This window comes from Phyllobates terribilis, unplaced genomic scaffold, assembly GCF_046119375.1.
Source record: "Phyllobates terribilis strain yellow unplaced genomic scaffold, ASM4611937v1 Scaffold_7__3_contigs__length_470593459, whole genome shotgun sequence".
In the NCBI taxonomy this organism is placed as follows: domain Eukaryota; kingdom Metazoa; phylum Chordata; class Amphibia; order Anura; family Dendrobatidae; genus Phyllobates; species Phyllobates terribilis.
The window spans coordinates 80,809,514-80,835,664 of NW_027362767.1; the positions used below are offsets into that span (position 1 = coordinate 80,809,514).

Below are 26,151 nucleotides of genomic sequence, written 5' to 3' on the forward strand. Positions count from 1 at the left end.
ACTGATTAACAGCTCTCTATCACTATACAATGTACACAGAAATCTGTGGTGTGGGCGGGTTATACACAGCTCAACTACCGGACACTGCTACATCTACAGCAGAGAAATCTGTGAGTCTATCACAACTGGTGGATCCAGTATGCTAAGTGACACATCACTGGAATCAGGGTGATTGTCTTTAACCTCATGGTGCTGTCAGATTACATAGCAAAAATCTGCTAACATCTTCCCTTTAAACTCTCTCATTGTTAGAAGCATCACCTTCTATGAAAAGAAGACAAATTGATAATTTGTAACACTTGTGTAATTTAAGGGGATTTTCAAAACTACATTACATACCAATTATCTGAGTATCTATAGGATATGCCATAAATGTCCAATTGCTAAAATGACTAGTTTCTGTAGTTTGTCTTCTGGCTGAAGCTGAGCGCTGACTTATAGGAGTCACTGCTCGTTGAGCAATAGCCTCTGCTAGAACCCATTCATGATAACCAAAATGATCAAATTTGGAGTTAAGCAGACACTAGCCAATCAGACATCTAGGTGACCTCCAATCAATATGCCATAAATGTATCTGCTTGGAAGAAAACCAAACTAAATTTTGATAGATCATCATTTTAAATTACAAGTACAGAGTCATTCTGACTTCATCTTATTATCAGGAGTGAAAGCTTTCAAAATGGATTACGGTTTTTCTGACATGGATTTACAAACTAAATACACTAGTCTTATCAGGTCTAAGAGCTTTAATAATGTATACAATATATATTGTAAAATAAGGATCCTCCTCAACTACTCGTAGACTGCCCATAGACGTTACACGTCCGGGCAGTCCACACTTATCCCTGCACTGACGTTCTAAAATGTCAATGCAGTGTAAGCAACTTTCACAAAGATCGTTTAGCTGTGGGAGTGGGGAGACAGCTGTCACACACAGACAGATTTCCCATAGAGAAAATAAACATGGTTTATTACCATATTTACCTTCACTATCTCTGTATACACAGCGTTGAACTAGCAATGTGTATATAGATTAGGAAGCACTTATCCTGCTTCCTCCCCTGGACCCAGTGAACAGGTGATCAGCGAGTGTATTGAGGAAATAAGAGCTGTTGGATCCTAGGAAACATGTAGGCTGAAATTCCTATACAGCCAATATACCGGCCCTACTTGTAAGGGAAATCAGACAAAAATGAATGTATTGATATGTTAAAATGCCTCTTCCCCACAAAAAAGGTATTTTAAGGCATTGTGTATTGTTCTGGAGGACCTGTCACATATGTGCATAATTGGATAAACCATTGATTTTGTAATACTTCATCTCTTCTGCTGTTGCTTTCTAGAGCAATTGAACACTTCTACACTACGAACGTGGCTGGTGTTCATAGGAGATCGTGATTCCTGCTATGTATAGCACTGGCGATCAGATGAGCTCAGCTTCAAGTCTCCTAAAGGGACTATTAAAATCAGTGAAAAGTAAAAAAACATAAAAAAAATTTAAAAAAATAAAAAAAAAAACCAACAAATCACCCCTCTTTTGCTCCATTAAAAATAAGACAATTAAAAAAAATAAATACACTATTTGACATCATTGTGTTCATAAAAGTCTGATCTATCAAATCGGTAAACGGCGTAGGAAATAAAAATTACCTTTTTTGGCCACTGCCACATTGCAATATAAGGTGATCAAAACATTGTATCTGGCGCAAAAAAATAACCCTTCACGTGACTCCATATCCCGAAAAATGAAAACGCTAAGGGTCTCAGAAAATGGCAACATGTGCGACTTTTTTTTTTCTTACTAATTTCCAATTTTTTTTCCCCATCATTTAAATAAAAAAAAAACAACTATACCTGTTTGGTTTCCGCGTACTTGTACTGACCTGGAGAATATTACCAGATCAGTTTTACCATATAGTAAACATGGTAAATAACCCCCCCCCCAAAAAAAAAATAGTGGAATTTTACTTTTTATTTCAATTTCAATGTACTTCTAATTTTTTTTCCACTTTCTGGTGCATCACATAATAAAATGAATGGTGTCATTCAAAAGGGCAAATTGTCCTGCAAAAAACAAGCCCTCATATAGGTATGGGGACAGAAAAATAAAGTTATGGCTCTTGGAATAAGGGAAGGAAAAACCGAAAGCGCGAAAACGGAAATTTGCTAGGTCATGAAGGGGTCAACGTTAGGTTCACATTAATATAGTGCTCTCTGCTGGACACTATGTCTGAGTTTCTATAAGAATCCCCAAAAAACTATGGTGACGGGAACTCCGACGGAGCTGTTCACTTGAATTATGCTGGAGTCACTGTGGACTTTGTCTGGTCTCCATCCTGGAAGTATTCTTAGTCTTCAGACATGGCCAAAAATGTGGCAAATCAATATAGTGCTCAACTGATAGCACTGTATTAATGTAAATGTCACACAAAAAGGTGGACCTTAGTAGGACTTCACTATACATCAGGGATTAGATCTGTCATATTACAGTATATTTTGCACATTGCCATAAGTGACTTGGTGGGGTTCACCTGCAGTTCTATGTATCATACTGATAGCATATTGTCTTATCACAATGATTTGTGCCATATGACATAGCATATGTAATTTGTACGAAAACACTTTTTAAATGCCAAAAGTATACGAAATAGGTCACGTGTATGTCAGGCAATCCCCGCATGTTTTGTGTCTAACAGTCGCAAAACATGCAGCCGCGGGGACTCGAACATGTGACTCGAGCACGCGCGATACTCAGTGCATATCCGAGCACCCTGAGCAAACTCGAGAAGCGAGCACTTGCGCTTATTACTACAGCGGATGCATGCTGTCTGAGCCTCTTAGACTAGTCGTCTGAGACATATAGTCACTGGCCAGCTTTTCAAATTAGTTTTTCTCTGAAACACCATAGTGTTTTATAGTAAAACATACACAGTTTCTATAATGCAGCCAGTGTCCTGTTCATGCTGCACATGGTTCGGGCAGTATGAATCAGTAGTCAGGTTCACTTTAAGTCAGGGCAAGATTTTGAATTCATGACCTATTTTGTATACTTTTGGCATTTAAAAAGGGTTTTTGTACAAATTACATATGACTGGCCCATAGAATAGGTAAATTGTGTGAATGAAGAGCAACCCATTGTCTGATTTGTGCAGTCATTCAGGGAGGAGAGGTTTGACTTTAGTGGCAGGCGAGTGTGCGCTCTGACACTCTTCTAGAAGTACTGAGACAGCAGTGACAAGCACTTGGCAATTGATAGTGAATAATTAGTGACATTATTAGCATTCAGACTTTGTATAGTAAAATGGTATAGTATAACAAAGTGGATGAACAAAAGAGAAATTTGGTGTGATCACCCTTTTCCTTCAAAACAACAAATTTTCTAGGTACACTAACCCAACATTAGGGAGTTTATAGTTAGGTGTATGACCAAACAAGTGATCATGATTATCATTTTCATAGGTAGGTTGACAAGCAGCCATTAACTGAAACAGAAACAGGTCTGTAGGAAGTTTAAATCTGGGTAAAGAGCAGCCAAACATTGCTACAAAAAGTGAACTTCTGCATGACATTTTCATGTCACAGGACATATACCATGGCAAGACTAAGCACAGCAACGAGACACAAGGTAGTTATACTGCATCATCGAGGTCTATCCCAGGCAATAGTTTAACAGCAGACTGGGATTTCTTTCAAAGTGTGCTGTTCAAACTCTTTTGAAGAAGCACCAAGAAATGGGCAACGTTGAGGACAGTAGACAGAATGGTCTTCCAAGAAACCGTGCAGCAGATGAAAGACACGTCATGCTTATTTCCCTTTGAAATTAAGAAGTTGTCCAGCAGTGTCATCAGTTCAAAACTGGCCGCAACAAGTGGGTACCATCTACTGTTTAGAAATGTCTGGCCAGAAGTGGTCTTTATGGAAAAATTGAGGCCCAAAAGTCATACCTTCAGCATGGAAAACAAGGCCAAACGACTCAACTATGCACGAAAATATAAGAACTAGGGTGCAGAAAAATGCCAGCAAGTGCTCTGGACGAAGGAGTCAAAAAAGTGAAATATTTGGCTTTTGAGGGCCGTTTGTTTGCAGACGGTCAGGGGAACAGTACAAAAATGAGTGTTTGCAATTAACAATGAAGGTTTCTTACAAGTTTGGGTCTATATTTCAACAAATGGAGATGGGGATTTGGTCTGCATTAATAGTGTCATTAATGCTGAGAAATACAGGCAGATACTTATCCATCATGCAGTACTATCAGGGAGGCGTCTGATTGACTCCAAATTTATTCTGCAGCAGAACAACGTCCCCAAACATCAAGCCATTGTCATTAAGAATTATCTTCAGCGTAAAGAAGAACAAGGAGTCCTGGAAGTGATGAACCTGCCCCCACAGAGCCCTGATCTCATATCATCAATTTATGTCTGGCATTACATGGAGAGAAAAGGATTTACACAAGCGACATCCACAGAAGATCTGTAGTTAATTCTCCAATATGTTTGGAACAACCTCCCTGACGAGTTTCTTCAACAACTATTTGCAATTGTACCTAGAAGAATTGATGTTGTTTTGAAAGTAAATGGTGGTCACACCAAATATTGATGTGATTTCTCATTTGTTAATTGATAAAAATACGGTAACCTATTAATACTTATATTTTTTAAATCAGTCTTACTTTTCAGATTTTTCACTAGTCTGTTATATTTATATTATATCTGCCATGTATATGGAATAAGTAAGCTAAATTGTAGAGATTTTAAGAATGATAATTTTGCTTTCTTTTTTTTATTTCGCACAGGTCACCATGCCCTACGATGATCATCTACTTCCTACAAGAAAGCAATCCAAGTCAGTTTTGGTGACAATAATAATGACTTCATCTAAATATACTCTGCACCTGGAGCCAAACCCCTTGCTTGTGCAATATGAGAAAACAAATATTGGCTTTGGCTGAAGATCTTGGGGTTTTCTTTTTATATACAGTATATATATATATATATTTTTTAGCTTAGACGCTGTGTTTGACACCCAGCTAGTTTCAAGTATATTTAGCAAAAGACAAAACAATTGCTCCTTATTTATTACAATATTTAAACAAAAGAAAGGAAAGGGGAAAAGTTGCACAGTATTGTTTTGCTTTCATACATTTACTGTGGACAAGGAGGATCACACTGAAATGAATGAAAACAATTATGAAAAGAGATGTTGGTTTACTTTTTTTGTTTTGTTTTACATTTTCTGTCTTGTACATATGTAAAGCAATTTTATATAAGCGGATGAGAAACTTCAATTCTGCATCATGCTGGTTTGTGTGTAAATCACCACTGCTGAGATGTAAAGAGGCTGTCAATCACTGGATGGTAGTGATCAAAGTTATTCAAAGGGAACCTTTCTGCAAATTTTTCATATGGAAGTATTGGTATGGCTATAAAGGTAACTATCCTTCAATAAGAATAATACCTTTTATGTAGAGATCAGATATTCCAGTCATGGGAAATCCAACGTGGCAGCCATATACAAAGCAGGGTGGAAGTGCACTGGGATGTTTGCTTGCACTTGGATGGCTTCTTCCAAGTGCATTGACATACCAACAATGCTTTTCAAGACCAATTTACTTGTGGATTCAATGCTAGATGTATAATGACTGGCACACTGAATCTCTATTTAAAAAAAAAAATAAAAATAATAATAATAATAATTAAAGGTATTTTTGTTGAAGGACTAGTGACTACATAGTCATACCACTGCAACAATATGTTGACCGGTTCCTTTTAAGCTGTACTAATCTATCATACGTTACTGTGACCTGTTATTCTGTTGCTGTATCAATACAGGCAATGCTGGTGGAGCAAAACGTCACGCACTTTTTTTATGTTATCATGTTTTTATTTTTTCCTTGTAAAAAAAAAACAAAAAAAACTTTGGGATACTAGTTGCTTTAACAGTTACCATTCTACTCAAGCAGACAGAAAAGTGAAATTTCAGTATTTTGGCAGCGACAGGATTTCTTTTGCTGGGCTCATATACTTCATTTCTTATCCTTAGGATGCACTCATGCAATTAGAGCCCAGGTCGACTACTACTGTTACATTAATAATGTATAATGTTTTGGAGAAAACTGTCAAGTCTTTTAGGGTATGTGAAGTATCTCACTTTAATCTGGCAGAAACATGCTCCTCTAGCAGGTCTATATATTCATCAACAATATTGACTTTTCTGAAACTGTACAAGAACATGGAAAAATGTTTTTTTTTTTGTTTTTTTTTGCCAAAAAGCAACAGAATCAGAATATATAAATACAATGTTAGGCTTTCTTTACACAAACTTTTTTTTTTGCCTGTTTCTAATCTGTGTTTTCCCTCTTTTCGCCTATAAGTAATATATAATCATTGACTGTGTTTTGGGGGAAAAAAAGGTAAAAACACACACACACAGCAGCTAACACCTGACCACAGGGATTTTCCTTTAAAAAAAAAATCACTGTGTGTCAAGGTACCCTAAGGCTAAATTCACATGTTCAAGATTTGCGTTGTAGATTCCTTGCGGATTTCATCCTATTCAATGCTTTATAATAGAGTAGTGTGAAATCCACAACTAAATCTGCAATGAAATCTGCAAGTAACACATGCACATATGTGACCAAATCTGAAGCGGATATTTTCAATAACGTGTGAACAGGGCTTTATGCCCCTTGCAAACATGCAGTTTGTTAAAGCAAGAGTAAATTTGAAAGAAATGTATAAAGGAAAAACTGAAGCATCTCTCATCCTATTTTTGACATAAGAACCAGCATGTGTGAATTCAGCCTTAATACACACACATCTTCCATGCCATATCTGCGCCAAGTTCATATACTGTTTTCTCCCCAGTTTTCTTCTTAATATGAATATACATTTATACCTTGTGGTAGATTTCATCAGGATCTTGTAGCCCAGATATGTACTATTTATTGTCAATGTTAGAATAATGAGCATGGCATCAAGATTTTGTGTTTGTAATATGGAATATGTATTGTCTAAGGCAGCAAGGTGCAGATTACGACTGTGTCCACACCCCGTTTCTAACTTCGTCAGGGGCTTTAGTCAGAATTCCACGGAAAAAGTGATTCAGATCTCCCCCTGAGGGAGCTATTGAGTTCAATTAGACTAATAGAGTCCAAAATTTTAGGTGGAAATAGCACAATAAACTATGCTAATATGGCCGGCTTAACGAAAAAAACACTGTCTGAATACAGATCTACTGGAGTCCAAAGTTTCTTGTTTTGTACTCCATTTTCCTAATTGAAGTCAATGGTGCCTCGGAATCCCATTTTTCAATGAATTCTGACGAAAGTCCCAGACAAAGTCCAGAACAGTGAGATGGTGAATGTCAGTCTTATGGATATAATTTAAAAGATTAAAATGTGTACAGATATTAAATAATCACCCATTTTAATTACTAACACCTTTCCCACAGCATTTATCTCATGTCTGTAGCACATGTAAGCGACCTGGTCCCCAAAGGAGTCATATTTATTATTTACACCTGCTGATTCCAGATACTTGCTTTAATTTGTACCTTCTGTTTTCATGTGTAATGTCAAAAAATAGCAAAGACATAAAAGGAAGCGATTTAAAATTAGGGCACTCGCAAAGAATTTTAACCGAATGATATATTCGTCATGGTCATTTGTGTTGAGCAGTCTCAGGAGCTGAGCCCGCTCCACACAGGTCTGATGCTGTTAGCCAATTAAATGTCACTATCAAATACTGAAGACAGCATTTAAGTAGTGAAATTCAACCCAAATGTCCATTCTGGGATCACAGATCATGGGGTGATGATATGTTACCACGACAGCCATTGCTGCGATGTTGGTCTTCCTGGACAGAAGAGACTTATTATGACTATATACTTCAATATACGCAAGTTGAAGTCCGTTCTGGGGTCTAAAAAAGTGAAAAGTAAAAAACTTTTTTTAAATATTAAAAAAAAAAAAAAAAGCAGCTTTTTTTTTTAAATCGCTCCCCTTATTCTAGCCAGTTAAAAAGATATTTTTTAAAAAATATACCGTACATATTTGGCATTGCCGCATTCATAAATGTCTAATCTATCAAGATATGAATTTGTTTAATACGTCAAAGAATACAATTGAAAAAAATCAAAAAACATAGTATAATTTTTGGGGGATATTATACTATTAAACACTACAACTCAGGGCGCAGTGATAAGCAACCCTCACACAGCCCTCACTAAAAAGTTATGGGTCTTAGAAAATGGTAACACAAACCAAATCTATTTATTTTTTTAAAGTTTGTAATTTTTTTTTTAAAACTATTTGTGTTTTAGAAAAAATCTAAACAAAACTTATACATGCTTGGTATCAACATAATCGCACTGACATGAAGAATCATGCTGCCTGGTAATTTTTACTAAACGATGTTAAAACTGCATTTTTTTTAACCATTTCACCTCACTTACAATTATGTCCTGGTTTTCATTACGTTAGATTATAACATGAACCAACTCGTCCCACAAAAAATAAGCTCTCATACGGTTATATTGGAGTAAAAAGAAAAAATGAACATGCAAAAAAAAAATTTGCTTCTTCCATTCTTGCAGTTTTCCAACAACCTGTCCATATACAAATTATCCTGTATATTGGGTTTATTCAACTACTTTTATGAAAGGTCTACTTAACGGAGTCTGGTGCGGAATACCCAGGCGTTCTCTCCACACAGTAATAACCCTATTCATGAGGTTAAGCTCTGGTCCTCGTTCCCTGGTCGTTGCTGATGGATGGTGCTTAGCACTAGCTGGTGAGGGAGCTAGGGAACATTGTTTTTCCTTTTCGATGCAGCCAGCTGGCCTAAGGACTTTTAGGCCAGACAATACTCCCTGGGCCAAAAAAAAAGTATTGTATAGCTTGTAAGGCCTTATTCGGGCATCCAATTTTTAATTCAACATGATGAAAAATAGACAGTTTATTCATCAGTGTGCTGGATCCAATTTTCATCAAATTTTGGTCCACGTGTCAACATCATTGTGGCACTTGCTTTTCTCGTATGCCCCCCAAATTTTTTTACAAGCTTATCCTACCAATTAAATAGTAAAAAAAAACAAAAAAACACTTGGGCGGCAGATAGATGGCATCCGACTAGTGCTGTTTTTTAACTCACAAACCCACATGAATGACATGCTTTGTTTTTTTTCTTCATATGTCTACTCACTTGAATGAGCGAGTCTGAAAAAAAAGACTAAGGGAATGGCCTGTTTGGCTGAAATGCCACATACCGCAGTGGCCATTTATCACATTATTTGGTTTTACAATCTTCTAGCCAATGACCCGGTGAGGGTGGGTTGAGCTTCGGCCTTGCTGTCATCGCACGGTCTGGCACTACCAGCTGGACCCAGTTCTGCTGACTGGTTGGGTTCCACCTGCAGGAGATGGGGCTCCCCTTGATTTTAACAGCTGATCATCAGGTGCAGGAAGAGACCCACAGTGATTGGCTTCTGTTCAGAAGGAGAGATATAGCCTCGTTAACTCAGTAAATGAAATAATCCAAATCGTGTGAATTGTATATTACACTTGATATCTAAATGTGCTTTTTTCGTACATGAGAAAATTTAAAAAAAAAAAAATGTAAAAAGTACAACTCCTAAATCGGCGACATGCCCATAATGGGTGAAGTCATTAGGAACCAAAATCAAAGTTTCACTACACTCTGTCACCTCATAAAAAAACACCATATCTGGATAGAAGCCGGAAAGACAAATGCATACCTCCCAGACACTAGCTGATAGGCAAAAGTAAGCACACAAAATCTAATTTTGAATATCTTCATAGTCTATTTTGGCATTATCAGAGCTTTGGCTTCTCTTGAACCACTCAAGATAGAGAAAAAAAAGTTAAGGTGCATTCACATGGTAAGTTTGAAGCAGAAATGTCTGCCTTTGTTCCATTCAACAGAATGTGGTTTGCATTAATCCAAGCACATGATGCAGAAACAACCCTACTAAGATAGCACGTATATAACAGATCTTTAGCTTTATTTCCATATTAATACATAACTGAAGGGAAAGGATCTAACAGCTGAGACCACAGATATCCTTATATTGAACAGGTAGTGGCCACTTTTCCTATTCCTATTCAGTGCCACGTTCAAACAAGCCCTGTGCTAGAGGACTGCAACACTGCTTCAAGTCAAGTGGTGGCGTTGGACAAAATTAAATATTCTTCCATTTTTAATAGTCTTGAGACCAATTAGCTCTAACGATATATGCATATATGCAGTATAATATCTTAGTGATATGTCATTTTATATTTATGGACACCTTCCCTTTATAACAGAACATTATACCACTTTATTTCAATATAATAGAGTAGTCAGTGCTATCTTCATGTCGACATCAGCTGAGATACAGACAAACTAATAGCAGGCTTGTAGTACACAGCTGACGGTGCTCAGCACCATGAACAAGCACAATATTCAACACAACAAATAGGCAGATACAGCACTCGCCAACTGGATCTTTAAGAATTAAAAATAATGTTACTAGGCGCTTGTACAAAAACGGGTAAAAATAAATGTAGAGCTTTTCCTTTCAACTATTTTAGTACATGCAATGAATAAAGTGAATTTTAAAGTTCCAGCTGCTGAGTGATGTATCTACCCATTCTTTGTGTTGAAGACTATACAACTTTACATTGATCTTCTGTGTGAGTCCAATTCTGGTCAGTGTACCCAAAAGGAAAAAATCCAATTATCTCTTTACTGTTAAAATCGACTCTGGAAAATATAAAATCTAGAAAGGTAAAATAGACTAGTTTTCAAAATCAATTGTACAGTTTTACAGACTCAATTCTTTTATTGTACAGAATTTACTGCAACCTATTAAACACTTTGGATTCCAGGCTAAGGCTGTGTGCACGAGTTCAGTATTTGCAGGAGAAAAATTGGTTGCAGGAAATATGTTGGCAAGAAATACACTGTGTAATATACACACCTTTTTGGTTCATTTGTATGGGTGAAAAATGCTGAAAGAATTAACTTGCTGCAGATATGAAACTGCAGGAAACAATAAGCAGCGTGTGCGTGAGATTTCAGAAATCCTATTTACTTTGCTGGTTCTGAAAATGATGCATTTTTTCTGTGATAATAACACACGGGAAATAACGCATCAAAAAGACAACATGTGCACATGCCCTATTGTAATTTCTTTGCATCCCACATTTGAAGACTACGATGTACGCTGCTGTACATTGGCCAAATGAATGTCAAAAGGTCACTCTTTTGTCATCCACTTTTGAATATGGTCTTCAAGATCCATCTAGCATATGTGCCGGGAGTTTTTCTATGTATTCATACGACAAACATAACCTACAAAAACGTAATGTGATCATAGTTTTATATGAATGAATTGTAGCAAACTCTTTAGCGCAGGAGAAAGTTATGTGTTGGTGCATTTAATTCACAATGGCTTACGTATATTGAAATTTTATGAAATCGTCAAAAAGAAAAAAATTGTCTTTCTTACCCACAGCATTGACCATTGAATGAGCACCTTTTATTTTCCAGAAGCACTATAAGGAATTAAATCTGTGTTGTGACTGGTTGCTATGGCCAGTAAAGAACATTTTTATTTCAGATCGTTTCATAAATCTTTACATTGCAGCAAGAAGTAGTAATTGTTAAAGAGGTTGTCCATTACTTTTACATTGATGGCCTCTCCTTAGGATAGGTCGTCAATGTCTGATCGGTCAGGGTCCGACACCCCCACCGAAAAGCTGTTATCGATGTCAGCGGCCGCCACCGGAAGTACTTATTTGCGGAGCTGGCCGTCTACTTGTAGTAGCCAAAGCTTGGTACTACACATCCGCCTCCTATTCTAATCAATACAATGCGGATGTGTAGTACCCCGCGGCAGCCACTACAAGTAGATGGTCAGCTCCGCCAATAACAGCTTTTCAGCAGGGGTGCCGGGTGTCGGACCCCAGCCAATCAGACATTGATGACCTATTCTAAGGATAGGCCATCAATGTAAAAGTAGTGGACAACTTCTTTAATCTTTCTATTGGGTGTGACAATACTGTAAGCTAATTTGTTTTCCACATTCTACAGTGATTCATCATATAAAATAGCGAGCCTGCTTGTTTTTTTCCGTTGATAAGTATGTTTCTGGGGTTCCGATACTGATGCACATATGATTTCCCCCTCTGTACATTTTCAGCACTATTAATGATATTACTGTATGTTCTTCAATAGTAAAGTCTTTTCACGATAAGCCTCACCAGACCAGACAGTCAAATGACATTGCGAGAAGTTGTATCTGTGTCTTTAGTTGATTCATTGGTCTAGGTCTGAATTCTACGTGCTGTGTGTTCATCCCATTGCTTCTTGTGCGTCATTTTACACTGATTTACTGTGTGGTGTCGAGAGATGCTTCATTTCGAGATGGTTTAAAATAATTGGACTAATCTCTAGCCAAAGTAATTATGTAATTAAAGTTGTATTTAATATGCTCACAAGCAAAATGAATTAAATCTCTTTAGTTTGGAAATAACAAAATTGTGTCAAAAAGAATGTTCTTTTGCTGTGGTATAAATTACAGTCCTGTGTTTCCTATACATTGCATACATTAGAAATAACTTTATCAAAATGGTAGATCAAAGAATGATACATTTGTGGAAGTGAAAAAAGGTTAAAACTACAACTTTAGTAAAGAATAATCACTTCCTGGATTAATCCATATAAAACCTCATTCAGTTTTTCATTGATAGGACACATACCTATTATAGTCCATGGTGCTATTCACATGTCTGTCGTTTTTTTGTGACGAAAAACTGCTGCAAATCTGTCCATTTTTTTCACATGCAATAAAAAAAAATGGATGTCTGAATGAGGACTTAAACTGAGTTCACACGTTGCGGCTGCTCAGGAATTTTTTTTTTCAAACAACTTAAAAAAATAAATAAAAAAAGTAGAAAAACAATTCAACATGTGGTGAACACAGGTTTAGGCCTCATTCAGACATTATTGATTTTTTGACAAACGCCAAAAAGACTCTCTAAGTGTCAGTGTTTTTCATCCGATTTTCAGCAGTGTTTGGTCAGTTCTTACAATCCAATGTTTCATCAGTTCTTTTCACATTTGGAAAAATAGGTTGCAAAGTTTCTCCTATTAATTACTAATGTTAATCACAGACCGCATTCAGATGAAAAAAACAAAAACATGTCGCAGTGATTGTTTTTAAAGACCACAAAAAACGTGGACATGTGAAGAGCCCTTTAGTCTATGATGGATGCATGTTCTAACCATGAATAACACAGAACACGGACGTGATTCACAGACGTCTGAATGACAAAAAAGATCAGACACAAAAACAGCAATAACACAAAATAAGCAATTTAATGGCGGCTGTCCAGTGTCGCACATTTTTGCAGCTGGAGGTGTGCATGGCTAATATCATCACATCTTAACACTTACCTGGAGGAATACACGATTGTCAGATGTTGTGCACCTGTTCTGTTTATTAGAAAAGGACACACATGCAAGTGTCCCAGGTATATGGGGATGCCCAATCATCAGTCACGGTACCATCACACGGGCAGATCCATTGCAGAAATTTCAAGGATTAAATAATACATTCCAAACAAAGGAATGAGTCTGTTTTCTGTAGCATGTGCATGTGTTTCTGCAAGCCACACTGAAACGGTCGCAAAAAAATCTGCAATGAATCTGCGTGTGTGAATTCACACTTAAGGCAATCTGCACAGAAAGTTTCTGCTGCGGAGAGGACCGGACAGGTGCAGATTTTATCCTTTGCATAGCCAAAGCCTTCTGACAAATGTGTGCAATTTTCTTACTGCAGCATATACAGTAGAAAACTCATTTGCATGTATTGTAATGAACTTTTGTAGAATTTCACACAGAAAATCAGCAGTTAATTCACTGTGTGCACATGGTTTGACGGGAAATATCAAAATCTCATACTTTGAGAACAGCTGAATCTCCTGGTGCCTTCGTAGACTAAAGAGATTATAAAATATATAATATAATATAATATATATATATATATATATATGCACACACATATATTTACATACATAGTTTAGTGCATGAAAGCGTGTGACGCCAATTACCCAAGTCTCTCCACCTATTACACACTACAAGGCTGGGAAAAAAAAGAAAAAGATACTGTTAGGCTTTATTTACACATCAGTATTTTTGATCAGTATTTCATCAGTATTTGTATGCCAAGACCAGGAGTGTCTCCAAAATGCAGACCAGGTGTCAATCATTCAATTATAGCTTTTTTTCTGTAAGTCGCTCTCATGGTTTTGGCAGACAAATACTGCTGAAATACTGATGTGTGAATAAGCCCTTAGGGAGATGCACAACACACTGTTCAGATGAGAAGTATACATCAAAGCATATCATTTTATTGATCGCATTGTTAAGACTGTTCACATTTGCATATTTACAAGTCTCCATGGAGGCTTCTGAAGAAGTTTCCATCACTTTTGACAGTGGGAATAGTGTGCAAAATATTAATATTATGTATTATTTGGTTAGAGCAAGAAAAGTATAAACTAGAAAACACAAAGCTCAAGGCACCAGCAACAGATTACAAGGTGTACAGGCTATTTGGTTCCAGTCCTTATAGATTATATGTCTTGAGAATCACTTTTTTTCTTATGTATTTTGGTTTCTCTTGCAGACGGACACTTGGCTTTACCTTCCTCTAACGTTGTGTGTCCTCTGGGTGCTTCATCATTACAAAATGTGGATTGGAAATGCATGCCAGCAGCCCAAAAGTTTCAAACCGAGTTTCCCTTGTACCCAGCTTCTTCCTTTTGTGTTTTAGAAAATTTAAACTTTTGATTTTCAGTTTTAGTATGAAAGTTGCATACCGTGGTTGTGATATCTTTAAGCTCAAAGCTCTTGTAAATAAAATGGACACTGCAAGTTAAGAAACGTGGCACGAGTAATTGAAGTACTTACTACTGCAAAATCAATCATGGATTAAAAAAAAAAACAGCTTTCAGCAACGCTGCAGTGCCATTCTATTTGTATTTTGTTTTTTTTAAAGAGCTTAGAGACACTGGCTTTGCCTGTGAGTGTGAGTGGAGCTGTATATTACTGGCAGCAAAAGGGTTACTGCTTGCTGTTGCCCTATTAAGCTACACCCCGTTGCACTAAGGTTTGTACAGTATCACTCTAAAAACGAATGCGTTTGAAAATTGACGTTGTTGTTGTTTCCTTGTGTTGCAGGGCACCCAACCTGTCTGCAGTTCACTGTCAATATGACAGAGGCTGTGAAAACCTACCAGTGGCAGTGCATAGAATGCAAGTCCTGCATCATTTGTGGAACATCAGAGAATGATGTGAGTTTAAAAAATATATTGTTTAACACGATCTTCTTTTTTTTTTTTTTTTTTGCAAAATACTAAGAATAAGTTAAAAAGTGCCCTCCCCACTATCTTGTACTGTCCTTAGGAAGGGAAACTTTGTTAATAGATTCTCAGTAAGCATGTGCATGATAGACAATGAGGAGGATTTACTAAGCTACAGTACTGTTCAAAATAATAGCGGTGTGTTCAAAAACATGATTTAAGCACAAAATCTTTATACTAGCTTTTATTTCCATTCATTGGGAACATTGCACACAGTTTTCTAATTCAAACCATGAAGAGAAATGTATATAATTTTTAACTACTTTATAGAAAATAACAGAAAATGAACATTGGGCTGTTAAAAAAAAAAATAAAAAAATAGCAGTGTCTGCATTTGTCTTTACAAACTCACAATATGCACTCTTTTTTTGAGGTTTTGGCTTCCTGAGAATCACTAACCTAATATTTAGTTGTATAACCACAGGTTTTTTTAGAACTGCTTCACATCTATGTTGCATAGAGTCAACCAACTTCTGGCTCCTGTCAACTATTATTCCAGCCCAGGATGCTTTGACTACATCGCACAATTTTTGGCATTTGTTGACTTTGCCTCAGAAACGGTATTTTTGATGTCACCCCACAAGTGTTCTATCGGATTAAGGTCCGGGGATTGGCCTGGCTCCTCCATAACCTCAATTTTGTTGGGCTGGAACCAATATTTTGCTCGTTTACTGGTGTGTTTAGGGTCGTTGTCTTGTTGAAACACCCATTTCAAGGGCATATCCTCTTCAGCATAAGGCAACATGACGTCTTCAAGTATTTTAATATATGCAAACTGGTCCATGATCCCTGGTATGCGGTAAATAGGTTCGGCATCATAATAAGATAAACATGCCTATATCATGATGCTTGCACCACTATGCTTCACTGTCTTCAGAGTGTACTGTGGCTTGAATGCAGAGTTTGGAGGTAGTCTGACGAACTGTCTGCGGCCCTTGGACCCAAAAAGAACAATTTTACTTTCATCAGTCCATAAAATGTTTCTCCATTTCTCTTTAGGACAGTTGATGTGTTCTTTGGCAAATTGTATCCGCCTCAGTACATGTCTTTTTTTAACAGTGGGACTTTGCGGGGACGACTTGCTAAGAGATTAGCTTCACACAGGCGTCTTTTAACGGTCACAGTACTCACAGGTAACTTAAGACTGTCTTTGATCATCCTGGAGCTGATCATTGGCTGAGCCTTTGCCATTCTGGCTATTCTTCGATCCATTCGAATGGTAGTCTTCTGTTTTCTTCCACGTCTCTCTGGTTTTGCTTTCCATTTTAAAGCATTGGAGATCATTTTAGCAGAACAGCCGATCATTGTCTGCACTTCCAAGTTTTACCCTCTCCTATCAACTTTTTAATCAAAGTATGCTGTTTTTCTGAACAATGTCTCAAACGACCCATATTTCTCAGGCTTTCCAGGAGAAATGCATGTACAACATGTGCTCGCTTTACCCTTAAATAAGGGCCTCCTGCTTCACACCTGTTCCTTCACAGAATGATTGACCTCTTTAATTGAACTCCACACTGCTATTATATTGAACACAGCCCCTTTAAATTAATTATTCAAATACACAGACTCAGAAACCTGCAGATCATGAATGTCGAGTCTGGTGGTTTTCATAGAATCTACTGCACCAACTGGTAAATTGTTTGACATGTGGTAATAGAATTTATACCAAAAACAGTGATTGATCTGGTTAGTCATATTGGACTGCTATTATTTTGAACACTACTGTATAATGTGCCAGAAATCTGACCTAACTAGTGCCAAAACTGTCTTTTACTCTTTGTGCCGCATTTCTTATGCATTTTGGACACTTTATAATAGTGTTTTACCATGTTTGATGTGGGAAAATGGCCCATCAGAAGATGGCAGAGAAAGGGCTCCAATCGCTATCCATTGCTCCAGAATTGTGCCAAAAATTGTCAAAACTATGTGGACCAAAGCAAGCCAATTAACAAACGGCATGAAGTTAGAATAGAAAGTATAAGGAGTAGATTTATCAACCAGCATGAGGCAGTTTGATAAATGTGTTGAATTTTCGATTTCTTTAGTAAACCAGGTCTTTTACGTCAATTCTGTAAACTAACAAAGGGAAAATTTCATAGTTCTAAGATGAGACTGAATCGATCTATTCAACATAAAACTAATGTCAAAAAGATTCTAGTATGAAAGATATGTAATATTGTAACCTTGTTCATCTTAATTGATATTCTTTGCATGTCTGCCTCATGAAGGAACAGCTTCTGTTTTGCGATGACTGCGATCGTGGATATCACATGTATTGCCTCAGTCCTCCAATGGATGAACCACCAGAAGGTCATGTCCTTTTATTTATATATTAATGTTTATAAATGTCTACTTTATGTATTCTCTATAGTGAGATTTGTGCTCCATAAGGTTTATGTTGACCCTTAGGGTATGTTCACATTGTGTTTTTTGGTGTTTTTTAACGTGCATTAAACGGACTAAAAAATTCACTCTAAAAAAAACTCCGCATTGTTTGATGCCAAAAACAATGTGTAGCGCCACATTGCGTTTTGTGTCCTCGTCGGGTCATACGACCGCAATTCCTCGCAAAACAGGGTCTAGGCATATGCGCCGACAGGGCCATAGACTGTAATGATGCAGACAGAGTCTAGGTGTGCTCTGTCTGCACCATTTTCGGGCATGTACATCTACTGGAGATGGACACCCCGACGCAGTCTACTACGTCTGAGTGTCCACCTCCAGTCGCATACATCCGGACCCCGTTTTGCAGGGGATTTCAGGAGTATGCCCCGACAGGGACACAGAACACTATGTGAAAGCACCCTAAGGCAAGGTCTAGACATGTGTCATGCAATATTGAGATTGCGGTGTTGCACTGTAACATTGTTTCTAATGATTTCCTATGGTGTCCCATTGCAACATGTGACCTACTCCAACTGTGTTACAGACTAGTAAATGTTTCCAAATGAATAGGATATTCTATCACTAATTGCACGCGACTCATATGCCACTTGTCTGCAATTATTTTACTGCTCTAAACTAGTCACCGACAGCAAGTTGCACAAGCGTCATTGGTCGCACAGTTTGTCTGAGGATTGCAACTGCGTGACACAAGCCGCAGCCTAAATCTTATCCACATTCTGCATGAAGATATTGTCATTGTGGATTTCACCCTTTGTAAGGGCATAGTATGAAATATGCAGCAAATCCAGTGTTGCTCATCAGGATTTTGTCACAATTTTATAGACCATAACTGAATATGGAAACTTTAGCTTAGTCTGTCATATCATTTATTTACATGCAAGAACCTACAGGGTATTTAAGATTCTTGCATTTAAAGAAGTGCTCCCATTAACCCTTTTATTGTCTTAACCTGTGGAAATGAATATGTGGTGTAGTGTAGGCACATTAATACGCTCACCGATCACCGTCTTCTCTGATTTCCAGCGCTGCTCCAGTTCTCTTTCCACTCACATGACTTCTATTCCAACTTGTCCTTTTACATGAGGCTCTATGTTTGAGCCCAGAGTTGCTGTTAGGCCCCGTTCACACGTTCAGTATTTGGTCAGTATTTTACATCAGTATTTGTAAGCCAAAACCAGGAGTGGGTGATAAATGAAGAAGTGGTGACGTTTCTATTATACTTTTCTTCTGGTTATTCCACTCCTGATTTTGGCTTACAAATACTGATGTGAAATACTGACCAAAATACTGCTGTGTGAACGTGGCCTTACAACGTACGTAAGTCTATGGAGTTTTGGAATGTGGTTCCATAAACTTATATTGTAAAAGTGACTTGTGGCTCAAACATGGAGCCTAATGTAGGAGGGCAAGTTAGAATAGCCATTACGTGACCCCGAAGAAAACCAGAGCTGCGCTGGAAACCAGGGAAAATATCAGTGTGTATATGAATACACCTACACTACATGTACATTTACACAGATTTAGACAATAAAAATTTTCACAGGAGTGCTTTTTTTTTTTTTTAATAAAATGATAGGATGGTAAAGTTTTCATTTTCAGCTACTGTTTAAAGCAACATTTCTTCCTAGATTAACCTCATTTTGAGAGAGGCTCAATCTTAGCAGAAAACATAATTGCAAATAATGGGGGAATAATAAGGTTGACATTTTCTGTGTTATTTGACTTATATGTCCTTTCTTTACCAATAGGAAGCTGGAGCTGTCATCTGTGTGCGAATGAAGTAAGAGAAGACTTTTTGCCACAAGACTAAGATTACATGTAATGCCTAGATGATTGGAATGGAGACGTCTACAGTGACATGACAACTGGATATTTTTCATCATCCTCATTATGAGAATCACTGTGTTTGTGCTTCACTGATCTAATACTGATAGTCACTGAGATATGGATAGTGGATATTGACTGCAGCTCATAGAAAAAGAAAACTCTTAAGCGGCCTCTGTTCTTCAATAAGTGAGCATAATGATTTGCAGTCCGGCCTCTCCATCATCATATCCAAGTGACTAAGTATATACGTTACTAACATCTAATTTGGTAGAATAATGCAAAAATGTAAAGATTAAAAGACACGGTCTGACAAGTGCAAAACCTTTTACCAATAATGTTCAGGGTGATAGTACCGTTATATATTGCTAATGCATAATCAGCAAATACTAATAATATTGGGTGCTCATGCCTTCCTTCTGCGCTCTTTATAGGAATTGACTTCTTAATACTAAAAAGTTTCAAAGGAGTTTTCAATAACAGGAACCTGAATCTTTTTAAAGATTTCAACCCAAAACCTAAAAATCTGATGTTACATCTATGAAAGTTCAGCAATTATATTTGTTTTACTCACACTTACTAGATATTCTAGTCACATGTAGGGCCCCTTGTTTGTATGAAGCCATGTTATTGTATTTCACTTTTGAATCAGCTTCTCGGTAATTTACTGTAAAACTAAAATTTTTCAATCTGTTCAGGCAATAATAAAAGTGACAGCTTTACCATGGAACATTATTTCAAAAGTGAAGAATAATAATATGGAGGCAAACATCACTATCACAACTGATTAGAAAAATGTAAAAATCTGTGAAAGTGAAACAAACATAATTACCACACTTTAGTCTCCTGTGGAGACTTTGGATTGAAATCCTTTTAAAGGGTTTGTCCACTACTAGGACAACCCCTTCTTGATCTCAATGTTTGCCCCTATGAAAATAAAAAGACTTGTACTCTCCTCCTGAGCTAGCGCCATTTCAGCGGTTTCTGCACTCGCGCTCTCGGGGCTCACATGAGGTTATTATGACACTTGAGCCCTGCGCCCGATCGGCACTGGCATCACTGTCCCCGCCTTCAGATATATAAGTAATCAGGAATAAGTGAGCAGCCAGCCGCAGTTTTCTGACTTCATCTTGATTAGGTATATTTCCGAAGGTGAGGACAGTGACGCTGGCGCTGATTGGTCACAGGGCTCACATGTCACAACAACCTCACGTGAGCCCTAGGAACGCAAGTACTAACCCCGCTGGAACGGCGCCAATACAGGAGGTGAGTATAAGTGTTTTTATTTTATCAGGGCCAAACATTCAGACCGAGAAGGGGTTGTCCTAGTAGTGGACAACCCCTTTAAGTGCTCATGTATCCGCATAAAAGTAAAAAACGGATACTGATGATTGTTATATCATGTGAACGCTGCAGCTTATCAATGGCCGCTGATGGACTGCAGAGTTCTGTCTGACTGAACTGTGAAGGCTGCAGAACTCATGTGACATAATGTCAAGTGACTGCTGGAAGTCACAGCCACAACAAAGCTGGAACAGCACCAGTCGAGGAGAGGAGTATACTTCTACACAAGCACCATTAGTGGACAACCCCTTTATCTTGTTGATAATTCATACTGTAGATGTTCACGCATCATAATATTATTCAATAAAAAAATTTAATTTGCTGTGGAATATTGAGCTCCAGGATTATAATCCAGTCCTTTTGTTTAACACATTCCATAAAAACATTTTACTGCAATAAACTAGCAACATGACATAAAACTGTAAAGTTAGCCTTATACATGAGATAGCGGTCTGCTGAACTCTTTCTCCAGACAGCATGTGTGTGCGTAGTGTACGTGTGCATATCGGCCTGTGCAGAGAACGGTAACCGTTACTGCTCCCTGCACCTCCCCAATGACTGGGAGCGACTACAGGGAGAATAACGTTTCATTTTCTCCCTGTAGCTGATGCTCCAGTAAACCAGCTACACAGGGGATAAAAGCTATTTACCTGCAGATTACCCATATTTGCAGGTAAAGAGACTTTCTCAAGGTGACAGGTTCCCCTTAAATCACACTTGATAACAAATGGCTGCATGTTACTGGGCTGTATAGGAGTTGCCAAAATGACATCACTCTCTGCAGTGGTTGGCTGAGGACAACCTCACAGACTCTCTGCTTCGCTCATAAATTAGTAGCACATTTAAACATCTGAAACTTTGTAATATATACGATTGCAAAAGTTGCATCTTCCTATGCTTCCAAAAGCCCAAAGTTCCATTTTGTCTGACCAAAGGCTTTTTCAGAAATCTTGCCAATCCCAAACGATTTCACAATATGCCATCATAGGTTTAATCTGTATGAGTCCAACAGTTGGGACTCAAATACAGATTTCAAGTCCGAGTTCACATCAGCATTCTTGGACCTGTCAAAAATATAGCTCTAAAATGTTGCAGGACATTGCAGGTTTCTAATCTTCGTCAGAAGAACCTTAGGACTGTGTGGAAAGTTGCAAATGTGCACTAGGAAGAAAAAAACAAATTACATCAGTACTACTGCTGCCATGGCTCTCATTTCTACTATGTAAGAGCATAGTCAGACAGCTGTATAAATCGGACCGAGATCAGAACGCAAGTTGGAGATCAGGACTGGCCGGCGGCTCTCCGACCAGAGCGTGACAGCAGCATAGAAATATATGAAGCGGTCATGTTCAGGTCTGGAGAGCCGCCAGCCAGTCCGTGCACTGCGTTCCAATGTAGGTCTGATTTATACGACTGCCTGCGCCCTAAAAGCCAGTGCTGATGCCATTCTCATTTCTTTGGACACGGCCTGCCTTATCTTTGTGTAATGCACACAAACTCAATGCACGGGGTTGTATAAGATTTGAGACATAACATCACTGCAGAAACAGTAACATCTATTATGCTAAAATGGAGTCCCTTGCAATCATGTGATCCTGTGTTATGAGGCACGAGTTTTCAGCTGCCATTTCCATTTTGCACGAAGATGAACAGCTATTAGTTTGAACAAGGCCCACCCCCGCAACTTATCTAACGTGACCACAAAAAGTCTGACATGCTGAAATCCAACATGCCTGAGATTTAGCATGCTCCCTTACACAGTTGGCTGGTCTTCCTGATATTCATCAAATGTGTATGGGCATAGTTAAAAGAGATTGTTAACTACTTTTACATTGATGCCCTATCCTGATAGACTAGAGTCAGACACCTGACACCCTCGCCGATCAGCTGTTATTAGTGGCGGCGGTTCCCAGCTGGAAGTACTTGGTACCGCACATCTGCCCCGCTTTGAATAGAAGGCAGATGTGTTAGTACCAAGCCCCGGCCACTACAAGTAGAAGACCAAGGTCCGCAAGTAGGTACTTCTGGCCGGCGGCCGCTGCCACCGATAACAGCTGATCGGCGGGGGTGTTGGACCCCGGCCGATCAGACATTGATGACCTATCCTAAGGCTACGTCATCAATGTAAAAGTAGTGGACAACCTCTAAGTTCATAAAACAGTGTTGGCACAGCTGTTGCTGCACATTTCCGAAAAGCATGGAAATATTATGACTGTGCGTTTAGAGGGCAACCAAACGTCAGTTAAAAAAATATGCATTCACTATGTGGAAACTCCCAGGTGAGATACCTTAAAGGGTTTGTGCCAAGTTTGAAAGTTATTTGCTATCCACAGGATAGAGGTTACCCTCCTAATCACTGGGACCACCGCTGATCCAAGAATGTGCACTCTCCGGCAATCACACACACAATGATTGGAGCAGAAGTGCACATGCTCAACCCTTATTCAGAGGGGCTCGAGTCCTGTTTTTGAAAACAATGGGAGTCCCAGTGATAGGTCCTCCAGCAATTGGGAAAAATGATGGATGATGTTCTATGCACATGAAAATAATTCTATATTTTACTATACACAAAAGAAAAATAAATATTCAGTGTTAATAAATTTTAACTTACAACATGCTGCAGCAATATGTGCAGGAAATATTTAAAAATTGTTCATGAATCGAGTTCGTCATTTCAGTATTAACCATGTTTTACTTGTTATAACACATTTCAACTATGTTACATGTTATTAATTTTCTTTTGCAGTAAGCATCACTTTGTCAGGAACACCAGTATTAGTACTGTGCTTGTAAACTAGACAGCATGGAGTTTTTCATTTTTTTTAATTTTTCTACTGTTATGTCGTCAAATGTTACATATTTAAAAATGTATATGCATTAAAGATCTGGTTGATAAATATAACAATCTTGTGTAAGTAGTATCTTGATATGATTTCACAAACCTGACATGACAGACGTTTTGGTCTGCTGGTGTCCAGGTGCCAGGACCTACTAGCGATCGCAAAAACAGGGCAGGAGCAAATTTATTGAAAGCCTATAGACTTGCTAGGAATCAGTACACTGTTCAGCTTGTTCTCTCCAAGAGCCGAGAGGAGCCATATGAAAACATAGGGGCTGAGAATATAGGCTTTTAGCATAGGTAATCAATATCAAAATGGTGGGGGTCCGACACTCAGCACTACGACTGATCAGTTGTTAGCAGATCCTGTGATTGCAGGAATTAAACAGTGTAGTGACTCTATAGCCTAACATGTTGATCCAGAAGAAGGCAAAAACCCAATGGAGCAGACACTAATAGCTCCATATTAGGTGAAAAATTCCTCCCCGACTCCACAAATTGCAATCAGACTACCAATTGTCTCTTGAATTTTAGTAGTGAATCAACCATTACAATATCATGTAGCTGAGAGTTCTATGGTCTCACTGCTCTTACAGTAAAGAATCTGCATCTGTGATTATGATTAATCATAGAGAATGCCCCCTTGTCCCCATCGCAGGCCTAGGTGTAAAAAGATCATTCGAAAGATTTCTGTACTGTCCCCTCATATATTTGTACATTGTAATAAGATCACCCCTAAGCCTTTGTTTTCCCAAACTGAATAACCCCAAGTTTAATAACCTATCTTAGTATTGCAGTCCACCCATTCCCTTAATAAACTTGGTTGCTCTTCTCTGCACCCGCTCTAGTTCAGTTATGTCCTTCTTATACTCCGGCGACCAAAATTGTACACAGTATTCTACTTGTATAGAGACAAAACTATGTTCTCATCATGAGCATCTATGCCTCTTTTAATGCATCCCATTTTACTTGACTTGACAGCAGCTGCCTGACACTGGACACAAAAGTTGAGTTTCAGTCCACCCATACACCCAAGTTTTTTTTAGTGACCATTTTACCCAGTGTTTTACAATTAAGTACATAATTATACATTTTATTTCCTCTGCCCAAGTGCAAAACCTTACATTTATCTACATGAAACTTCAATAACTATTTGTCAGCCCAAGCCTCCAGCTCATATAAATCCTTCTGTAAAATTAAATTATCCTCCTCTGTGTTGATGACCCTGCAGAGTTTAGTGTCATCTGCAAATATTGAAATTCTACTATGTCCCCTACAAGGTCATTAATAAATATGTTAAAAACAAGAGGGCCCAATACTGACCCCTGTGGTACCTTACTGTTAACTGTGACCCAGTCTGTGTGTGTTCCTTTAATAAAGACCCTTTGTTTCCTATCACTGAGCCAGTTGTTAACCCAGTTACACATTTTCCCCTAGTGAATGGAGTAGAGGTAATGCATATGCAGTACTGCACCATTCACACAGCGGACTCAGGCACCTTCATTCTAGGACGCTCACTGATCCTGAGAAGTTGGATCTCCAGGCATCACACACTTCTTGTCTATCTTGAGGATACATCATGGAAGGGGGTTTCCTATAATCCCAGTTTATCACTCCTAAGTGCTTTCCATGCAGTTCTGCATGAAAGTGTAATTTATCACTTCACGTCAACAGAGCAGCATATTCTCTTCCACTCTGCTCTGTTGATGGGCCATGACTGATGATGTAATGCTGATTGTCATCCTGTTTCCCACTGCGTAGCCGGCTGTCAGTCAGCATGATGTCAGCAGTCATGCCTCGTCAGCAGAACAGTCCAGAAGATGAATAGCTGCTCTGTTGATGTGGAGCAGCTAAATTTCTGGCAGGAGCGGCTGTGATCGCTCTGAGCCGCCGACACCGGGAAGAACATGCAAGTAGTTAGCAACTACCTTCCTGTCCTTTCTTAGCCCCATGAGGAAAAAAATTAAATAGTCCTAGATAACCCCTTTAAAGAGGTTTTCCACCCTAAGGCCAGGTTCATATGAGCATATAAAAAAAAATCGCTGAAGATTTCATCCAGAAAACTAAATTTTTTTTTTCACGGGTGTGCAGTTTGTATGCAGTCCATTTTTTACAGCAGCAGCTATTCATAATTTACAAGACCATTTACAGTTTCTGTTACAGAATTGCAACACTGTGTCTCTGTATGGCATCCGAGTTTTTTTTGTCACTCATTGACTTCAATGGATGAGTCTCATCCAATTTACGTAAGTAACTAGTGCATGCTGCAATTTTTTTCGCACACAGATTCGGTCAGTGAAAAAAAAAAATC

General features: G+C 38.3%; 1 protein-coding gene across 5 annotated transcripts in view; it reads left to right on the forward strand.

Moving 5' to 3' along the window:
- Nucleotides 1–20,611, forward strand: part of DPF3 (double PHD fingers 3) — a 177,840-nt gene extending 157,229 nt beyond the window's left edge. For 2 of the 5 annotated variants that reach the window (XM_073638878.1, XM_073638879.1), the window contains 3 exons: nucleotides 15,246–15,358; nucleotides 17,656–17,737; nucleotides 19,582–20,611. In XM_073638878.1, coding sequence (XP_073494979.1) covers nucleotides 15,246–15,358; nucleotides 17,656–17,737; nucleotides 19,582–19,643 — 257 coding nt within the window. In that variant the 3' untranslated portion in view covers nucleotides 19,644–20,611. Of the gene's footprint in view, nucleotides 1–4,792; nucleotides 12,540–15,245; nucleotides 15,359–17,655; nucleotides 17,738–19,581 lie in introns of those variants that run through there. The other 3 variants (XR_012247350.1, XR_012247351.1, XM_073638880.1) reach the window with 3 other exon arrangements.
- Nucleotides 20,612–26,151: the final 5,540 nt, after the last annotated feature.